Source organism: Arachis ipaensis, chromosome B03 (genome assembly GCF_000816755.2).
Source record: "Arachis ipaensis cultivar K30076 chromosome B03, Araip1.1, whole genome shotgun sequence".
Classification (NCBI taxonomy): Eukaryota; Viridiplantae; Streptophyta; class Magnoliopsida; order Fabales; family Fabaceae; genus Arachis; species Arachis ipaensis.
Genome location: NC_029787.2, coordinates 115,873,245 through 115,882,113, shown reverse-complemented (window position 1 = coordinate 115,882,113; position 8,869 = coordinate 115,873,245). Strand labels below are relative to the sequence as shown.

Here is an 8,869-nt window from a genome sequence, read left to right as displayed (position 1 = left end):
ATTACGATTAATAAAAGATCTAATTCGTTATTGTTTTTGTTTTTTATTATTAATGAACATGATAAATGAATCATAAAATAATGTTTCGGTCCGGTCCAATGGGCACAACGCCCCGACCCGGGCGGTCGGCCTAGCAAGGCCGTCGGACCCGAACCGGGAAACCGACCCGGCCACCTACTCCCCAACAGCCAGCCATATGACAACTGGGGCAAGGAAGCTTCCTGGAAGGTGGATCTGTCCTTGTGGTACCCACCCTACTGACAGGGTATATATGGGGAGGGTCCTACCCCTCCCCCACGGTACGTCATAACCCCTTTTACTTTATTGCCATCTGTACGGTCTTTGACTTGGCGTCGGAGTCCTTTTTGCAGGTGGCTCCCCCTTCTCCAACACAACTGCTCGTGAGGTCGCGAGGTCTAGCATTCCACTCTCCTATACCACAGTCCGGGAGATACATCCGTTCACCATCAATGTAGACCAGGCTCCCCCTCGCTCACCCTCTTCGTCCATCCGACCCATTTGGTACCCGAGTCTCCGAACATTTGGCACCGTCTGTGGGGACCTGGCGTAAATGGATTTCCTATTAGGTCCTATGGAAGGAGATGATGGAGGCGAGCCACACAGGGAGGAAGTGGTTCCCCGAGCCAGTGGGGTAGCCTCTTTGGCTTCCTCTCGTGAGCGCACAAGATCCCCCCTTGGCGAGGAGAGCCTCCCTCCCGCTTTCGAGAAAGGCGTCCCTTCGGAAGGACAGGGAGCGACTACCCTCGAATAATGCAGGAGCTGTGCCACAGGGTGCAGAACCTGGAACGGGAGCTAGCGAGCAGAGAGCACTACCAGCCTGCCCCGAGACAACATCGTTCCCCATCCCCTCAAGGGAGGAGGGATACCAGAGGGAGAAGCCCCCGAAGAGACTGCTCTAGAGGCACACCGACCTACTGGTCCGATCCAGAAAGCCAAGGGGAAAGTAGAGAGGTGCCAAGGAGATGGCAAGACCCTATAATCTACACCCGGCCTCTGGCGAGACACACTGAGAAGGAAAACCGAGAGAATAGCAGAGAGAGACCAAGGAGAACGCCACGACGCCCTGTGATCATGGGGGCAACCCCGTTCCACCACTCTATTCTTGAGGTCCGGCTTCCGAAGCATTTCGATAAGCCAACGAACATGTGATATGACGGCACCCAAGATACCCAAGAACATCTAACGGCCTTTGAGGCCAGGATGAATCTGAAAGGTGTGGGTGATGAAGTGAGGTGTCGAGCCTTCCCCGTGAGCTTAGCAGGGCCGGCAATCCACTGGTTCAACACTCTCCTCCAAAGCTCCGTGACAACTTTTGTGGACATAACCCACGCATTCCTAGCTCAGTTTACCACGCGTATTGCTAAAGCTAAGCACCCGATCAACTTGCTAGGGGTGACGCAGAGAAGCGGGGAACTAATCAGGAAGTACCTGGATAGGTTCAATGATGAATGCTTGGAGATTGACGACCTAACCGACTTGGTGGCCAGTTTATGCTTGACGAACGGGTTGCTGAACGAGAATTTCAGGAAGCACCTTACCACCAAGCCCGTGTGGACGATGCAAGAAATCCAAAATGTGGCTAGGGAGTATAGCAATGACGAAGAGGTTAGCCAAGTCGTGGCAGCCAACAAGCGGCAGCCCGCCTATAACCCTGCTCGTCATCCCGGTAACGGGAAAAGGTCTAAGGAACACTCAAAGGATGGAGGGCCAGCTAAAGCCTTCAAGCCGTTCTCCCGAGTAGGGAAGTTTACTAACTACACTCCTCTGACAGCCCCGATCATCGAGATGTACCAGCAAATAGCCGACAAAGGCATCCTGTCGAATCCCCGACAATTTAAGGACAGAACTAGAGGGAACAAAAACCTTTACTGCGATTACCACAAGGACTTCGGCCACAAGACCCAAGATTGTTTCGATTTGAAGGATGCTCTGGAGCAGGTGATTTGGGAAGGTAAGCTGGCAGAGTTCTCTCACCTTATAAGAGAACCCATGAGGCGGGATCGTGACCGATCTGGCGACGACTGGAGCCGCGCCATGAGACCAAGGCAAGAGCACGAGGAGGACAATGAGCGCGGCCTCACCATTTTGAACGTCGTAGTCGGGAGAGACATCGCTCCCAGGTCGAAGTCGGCATGCAGGAAAGATGCCAAAGTCTTGGTTGTGTCATCGTCTAGTCCCGCGCCTTCCTTCAGGAGAGTCTCGTCAATGTCATTCGGACCAGAGGACCAATGGTTCGACGACTTGCCGGAGAACCCTCCTATGGTGATCACAGCAAGGGTGAGAACTGATCTGGTCAGGCGAATCCTCGTAGACACCAGAGCCGATTCGAACATCGTTTGATGCTCTGGGCCTTCGAGACACCGACCTAAGAACCCACCAACACGGTGTGGTCGGCTTAGGTGATAACTTTATCAAGCCTGATGGAATAGTCTCCCTACCAGTTTCCATAGGAGGAGGTCGAGGGAAGAGGTCGGTAATGGCGGAGTTCGTTGTTCTAAGGGACTCCACGGCCTACAACCTCATCTTGGGAAGGAAAACCATCAATGAGTTCGGAGCAGTGATTTGTACCAAACTACTGATGATGAAGTTTGTTGCTGATGATGGGTCGATTGGATCCATCAGGGGAGATTTGGAAACGGCGGTCACATGCGACAACGCCAGTCTCTCCCTAAGAAAGAAGTTCAAAGAGGCATCTGGGGTCTTCCTAGCTGATCTAGACGCTAGGGTCGACGACAAGCCCAGGCCAGAACCTGAAGGAGACCTCGAGAAGTTCAGGGTCAGCGACTCGGAAGAAAAGTTCACCTTCGTGAACAGAAACCTCCCTCATGACTTGAAAGAACCACTGGTGGAAATGATTTGAGCAAACGGCGATCTGTTTGCCTGGACACCAGCCGACATGGCAGGAATTGACCCCCAATTCATGTCATACCATCTGGCCGTGAAGGCAGAAACTAAACCGGTGGCACAGAGAAGGAGGAAAATGTCCCAAGAAAGGGTTGACGAGGTGGCCAGACAAACCGCCAGCTTGGTAGAAGCAGGGTTCATCCGAGAACTGGACTACTCGACCTGGCTGTCGAACGTAGTTCTAGTCAAGAAAGCCAATGAAAAGTGGAGGATGTGCGTGGACTATTCTGATCTCAACAAGGCATGCCCCAAGGATTCTTTCTCCCTCCCTAATATTGATGCTCTTGTAGACGCGGCTGCGGGGTATCGGTTTCTGAGTTTCATGGACGCATACTCTGGCTACAACCAGATTCCGATGCACCGGCCAGACGAGGAGAAAATGGCGTTCATAACGCCAAGGGGTACATACTGCTATAAGGTGATGCCTTTCGGACTGAAAAACGCAGGAGCTACATATCAAAGGTTGATGGACAAGGTATTTAGCAGTCTTATCGGCAAGACGGTGGAAGTGTACATAGACGACATCTTGGTGAAGACCACTCAGGCCGAAGACCTCATCAGTGATCTGAAGACCGTGTTCGCATCTTTTCGGCGGCACAACATGAGGCTTAACCCTCTCAAGTGCGCCTTCGCCATGGAAGCCGGGAAGTTCTTGGGCTTCATGATAACCCAAAGAGGAGTGGAAGCCAACCCAGAGAAATGTAAAGCAATCCTGCAAATGAATAGCCCGGGTTGCGTCAAGGACGTACAAAATTTAGCCGGAAGGCTTACTGCCCTGTCACATTTTCTCGGTGCATCGGCAGCAAAGGCACTCCCATTCTTCAACCTGAGAATGGACCCCAGCATGTGAGGAGGCTTTTCACCATTTCAAGAGAATAATGCCGGCACCTCCTGTTTTCGGGAAACCCAAGGACTCTGAAGCACTATATCTGTACCTAGCCGTAACCGATGAGGCCTTGGCGGCCGTCTTGATACGAGAAGAAGGGAGGACCCAACAGCCAGTGTATTTTATTAGCAAAACACTTCAGGGTGCGGAGCTAAGATATAGTAAGTTGGAGAAGTTGGCGTATGTGCTGCTAACCTCATCCAGAAGGTTACGACAGTACTTCCATAGTCATCGTATCGTCGTTAGGACGGACCAATCAATACGTCAAGTCTTGCAAAAACCCGACCTGGCGGGGCGGATGATGACCTGGGCAATTGAGCTATCCCAGTACGACTTGCAGTACGAGCCGAGACATGCGATCAAGGCCCAAGCCATGGCCGACTTCCTCATGGAGGTCACGGGAGATCCTCACGAAGCCCCATGAACACGGTGGAAGCTCCACGTTGACGGAGCCTCTAACCAAACGTCTGGAGGAGGAGGGATAATTCTCGAGAGCCCGTCGGGATGGTGTACGAACAATCTATCAAGTTTGAGTTTCCGGTCTCCAATAACCAGGTGGAATACGAGGCCCTTGTCGGCGGCCTGCTATTGTCAAAGGAAGTGGGGGTGACAAGGGTGGAAGTAAACAGTGACTCTCAGGTCGTCACCTCCCAGATCAACGAGATGTATCAGGCCAAGGACCCCTGCTGAAAAAATACCTGAAAAAGGTTTAAAACTTGAGTAAGGACTTCGAAGCAGTCGTGGTGCAGCATGTCCCAAGGAAAAGGAACACGGGCGCCGACCTCCTATCTAAATTGGCAAGCACAAAGCCGGGAACGGGAAACTGTTTCTTAATTCAAGGCTTGGTAAAAGAACCAACAGTCGCCCTGTGCGCGACTCGTGTAGACGTCGATCCTTCGTGGATCGATCCCATCACCGAATTCCTGGAAAGTGGAAAACTCCCTGGCGACCATAGGAAATCAAAGGAATTGAGAAGGGAAGCAACCAAATACACAATAGTGCAAGGCCAATTGTTTAAGAGAGGGTTGAGTCAACCCCTATTGAAGTGCTTACGATCCGACCAGACGGACTACGTCCTCAGGGAGGTCCACGAGGGTTGTTGCGGCCATCACATAGGAGGGAAGGCTCTGGCTCGAAAGCTCGTCAGATCCGGTTATTAATTGCCCACGATGATGGCTGACGCCCAGGAATTCATCAAGAGATGCAAGAAGTTCCAAGAAAACGCAAATTTTCACAAGGCGCCAGCATCCGAACTCAGCGTGCTAACGGCTTCCCGGCCTTTCAGCCAATGGGAGATCGACCTCCTGAGTCCCTTCCCAGTTGGCCCTGGACAGGTCAAATACCTAATTGTGGCTATTGATTATTACACAAGTGGATTGAAGCAGAACCATTGGCCAGCATCTCATAAGCTAACTACCGAAAATTCGTAAGGAGACAAATAATTTCCAGGTTTGGAATCCCAGAGTCCGTGATATCAGACAACGGGACACAGTTTGTGGACAAGAAATTCAAGGAGTTCCTTGCCGGTTTGGGAGTAAAACAAAGGTTCTCGTCGGTAGAACACCCCCAGACCAACGACCAAGCCGAAGCTGCAAATAAAGTCATCCTCCAAGGTTTGAAAAAGCGACTCGACCAAAGGAAGGGAGCGTGGGCAGACAAACTGGCATCGGCCCTATGGTCGTATAGAACAACGCCTCAATCCTCTACCGGGGAAACACCTTTCCGACTTACCTACGGGGTCGAGGCAGTAATCCCCGTGGAGATCGGAGAGCCGAGCCCATGGCTACTCCTGGGTGGAGTAGAAGAGGCTGTGGAAAAAGACCTGGTCGATGAAACCAGGAAAATGGCACACTTGTCGAAAACGGCGCTGAAGCAAAGAGTGGCACTTCGCTACAACGCCAAGGTACTAAGAAGGAGATTTGAGCCAGACGACCTGGTGTTACGACGTAACGACGTAGGGCTCCCCACCCCGTGGAAAGGGAAGTTGGCGGCTAACTGGGAAAGGCCGTACAGAGTGAAAGAAGTGCTCGGCGACGGAGCATACAAGTTAGAACGTCTAGATGGGAAGGAGGTACTCCGAACGTGGAACGCGGAAAATTTAACAAGGTTCTACCCATAGAGACCAGAGCGACCACTAGTCCTGCCGATTCAGTAATATCTCGCCCTGAAATTATTGCCATTTTACTTTATGTAAAGATATTGCCAGTAAATCATTGCAAGTTGTTAATTTTTGCTATCTGCTTAACAAATTCCTCCTTCTTCACTACTCTCTCTTTACTTTACTTACTTGCCAACACACTGGTCTACTACGTTCGCGGCCTTACGGGATTGATCACCCCGTGAGGGCCATTCAACCACGGGTAATTACTCCCAATTATTATCGACAAAGCAAACGGTAAGCAATTAGCTAAATTACCAAACCAAGGTGGTAAATAAGTCATTAATTACCAACAAAACGATAAGCAAACACGTTAAAGTAAGCGAGTTGTTAATTACCAATAAACGGTAAGGAAAGGATTCATTAGCTACTGACAAAATGGTCAACAAGTTCATTAGAAACTACACAAGTTCATTAAACTTACTACAAAGTTCAAAAGTCTACGCAAACTATTATAAGTCAAAACAAGATAGCATAAAGGAATATCATTTCTTCGAGATGTTGACGATCTGACTGTCCCGGATAGTCTTGAAGGCTCCAATGGCAGAAGTGTCGAAGTCGGCAGAAAGCAATTTGACATGGGCTTTAATCGCCTCCTCGGTCCCATTAATCACCTCCCTAGCCTTCTTCACTGTATCCTTGTTTTTCTTCTCCAGGCCGGCGACCTTTCCTTTCAGTCCAGCTACCTCATCCCTGGCACTCTTAATCGACTTAGCTGCCTCCTCAAGCTTGGCCTCCAAGGTAGTAATCTTGGTCTGGGCTGCAGAGGTCTCGCCACGAGCAGAGTTGAGCTCGGACTCCAACTTCATTTCTCGTTTGGTAAGACGGGCAACTGCTTCATCGGAGGTCTTTAGCTTCCCTTCTGAGTCAGCAAGCTTCTGCTTTAAGATCCCAACCTCTGACTTCAACTGCTCAACCTCTCGAAGGGACTGACGATACCTTCCGTCCAAAGCTCCGGCCTGAGTCAAGATAGGTTCTGCCCTCCTAGCAATAATGGCGGCCCTTAGCATGCATCGGTAGATCCACCTGGCCTGAGCGCCCAGGTTCCCGTCATGGAAAAACTCCTCAGTGCCGGGCATGAGCTACGAATCAATGAAACCCCCAATGTCAAAGTTCTTCTCCATAACAGTAAGGGATCCCTCAGGACTGGGGACGGCTTCCGCTTACGAGGGTTGTCGACTACCACGACATTTGGACCCTCGTTAGCCGGCTCCACCTCAGGAGGCACCACTGCACTGCTACTTTGACTAGTTGTAACAATTGCCCCGGCAGATTTCGGTGGTGGGGAGGCTGATTCTGCTTCAGCAGTAGGGGAGGACGGTTGCTCGGCAGATGGAGTGGCAGAACTATCCTCACTATGACTAGGGAGGAACTGGGACATCAAATCTTCCAGTCCAGTATGTCCAGCAGTCANGTAGAGAAGCGGCAGCACGACAACAAACCCAGACGACCACTCACCTATATATCCTCTGCCCATCTCCCAATCACCCATTAGAAGGTGAGGGTTAATATTGTTCTTGTTAAAAATGGTCAGCAACACGTCAGCAATGTTCTTGTCCCGCCAAGTCAGACCCTTATAGGTTATTTTTGTAAAAGCATTGGATCCGGCCCCGAAGCTCCAGTAGGTCGGGATCTGCCGCTCACCCTCCAAGGTTAACCAAAAAAGATGCACTCCCTCGGCAGGTCGGACTTTGAAGAACTTATCTTTAAAGCCATGAAACGAATCCTCGAAAGTGCCGAAGATTCGTCTCCCTTGAGCAGTCCGGAAAGACATGAATCCCTTCTTGTGCCTACCCTCCTTGAAGGGTTCGTCAAAGCAAACAACCACAAGAACACCTCAACGGAGGCCGGCAACTCGAGGTACTCGCAAACCATTTCGAAGCACCGAATAGTAGCCCAACTATTCGGATACAGCTGCGATGGAGTCACGTCGCATCGGTTTAAAAGGGCCATTTGAAAAGGAGAGAAGGGCAGGTGGACCCCCAAGACGGTGAACATCGCTTTGTACACCCACAACCAGTCGGCAATTCGGGGGGTGTTGAGGTTGAGCTGGCAGAGGCGTTCGTGGTCGGCAGGGACGAATACTTCGTAGCGTCCCTCCTCGTCACCACCCCCGCATAGCTGGTCACGGAGGCGGAAGTCCGTTAACTCCTCTAGTGTCATTTGCGAAGGCGTACTCTTCACGTCCGAAACAACCCAGTCATATCTGTCAATGGGGGGATCTCGGAAGGGGAAGTTGCGCCATACCTACAGTGGGAGAACCACACAGTCAGACTACCAAGTCGGGAAGTCGGGAAAGCTAGAACTAACGCTAAGCCCCACAGTAAGGCCTATCTGCAGTCAAAATGAAGCCCAAACTACCAGAAACCTAAATGGCAACCCCCTCTAAAACCTAGCTAATGACAGTATGAAAAGCTACACGCACAAGCCTAAGCACTACTCAACACGCAAGAAGCAGAAGCAATGGAAATCATCTGATATCTAATCCGAATAAACGAAAATGTTCAGCAAAAAAGGACGTACTTACCAGAGAAATTGCTTGCAAAGGAGTAGCAGGAAAATTGAAAGGAAGGCGATTGCAGGAAGCAGACCAATGCAATCCAGAAAGTTCGAAGGGAAGCAGAAGATACAGGGCAAGGATAGTTTGGCAGCAATGAAAGGAAACGGTAGGAAAAGGGAAGAAAAACAAAAACGAATGAGTAACTACCTTGGAGAAGCACAAAAGTCAGGGGCAAAACAGACCTTTCCCTTCCCACTTTCAAATCAGTCATAAATGCATTTAATTGCAGGCGTAAGAATGAGACGACAAACAGCACCATCTCGAAGCAGTGTAACCTGCTCGCGCATAGGGGGCATGCTCCAATCACGATCGCGCCAACAACGGCGCTCACGACCAGAGC

At 50.6% G+C, this 8,869-nt stretch overlaps 2 protein-coding genes across 2 annotated transcripts; one reads left to right on the top strand and one right to left on the bottom strand.

The window, feature by feature from the left end:
• LOC107633701 lies at positions 1,222 to 2,361 on the top strand. The gene has a single exon (XM_016337302.1). It carries the CDS (start codon positions 1,222 to 1,224, stop codon positions 2,359 to 2,361), a length of 1,140 nt encoding a protein of 379 aa, XP_016192788.1.
• On the bottom strand, positions 7,390 to 8,863 carry LOC110270322. The gene is made up of 2 exons (XM_021119346.1): positions 8,497 to 8,863; positions 7,390 to 8,216 (listed from the first exon to the last, which is right to left on the bottom strand). Exon 2 carries the CDS (start codon positions 8,130 to 8,132, stop codon positions 7,623 to 7,625), a length of 510 nt encoding a protein of 169 aa, XP_020975005.1. The 5' UTR covers positions 8,133 to 8,216; positions 8,497 to 8,863; the 3' UTR covers positions 7,390 to 7,622.

Coding starts and splice junctions, on each gene's coding strand:
- LOC107633701 (XM_016337302.1), top strand. CDS start 1,222: ATGAATCTGAAAGGTGTGGGTGATGAAGTGAGGTGTCGAGCCTTCCCC.
- LOC110270322 (XM_021119346.1), bottom strand. CDS start 8,132: ATGACACTAGAGGAGTTAACGGACTTCCGCCTCCGTGACCAGCTATGC.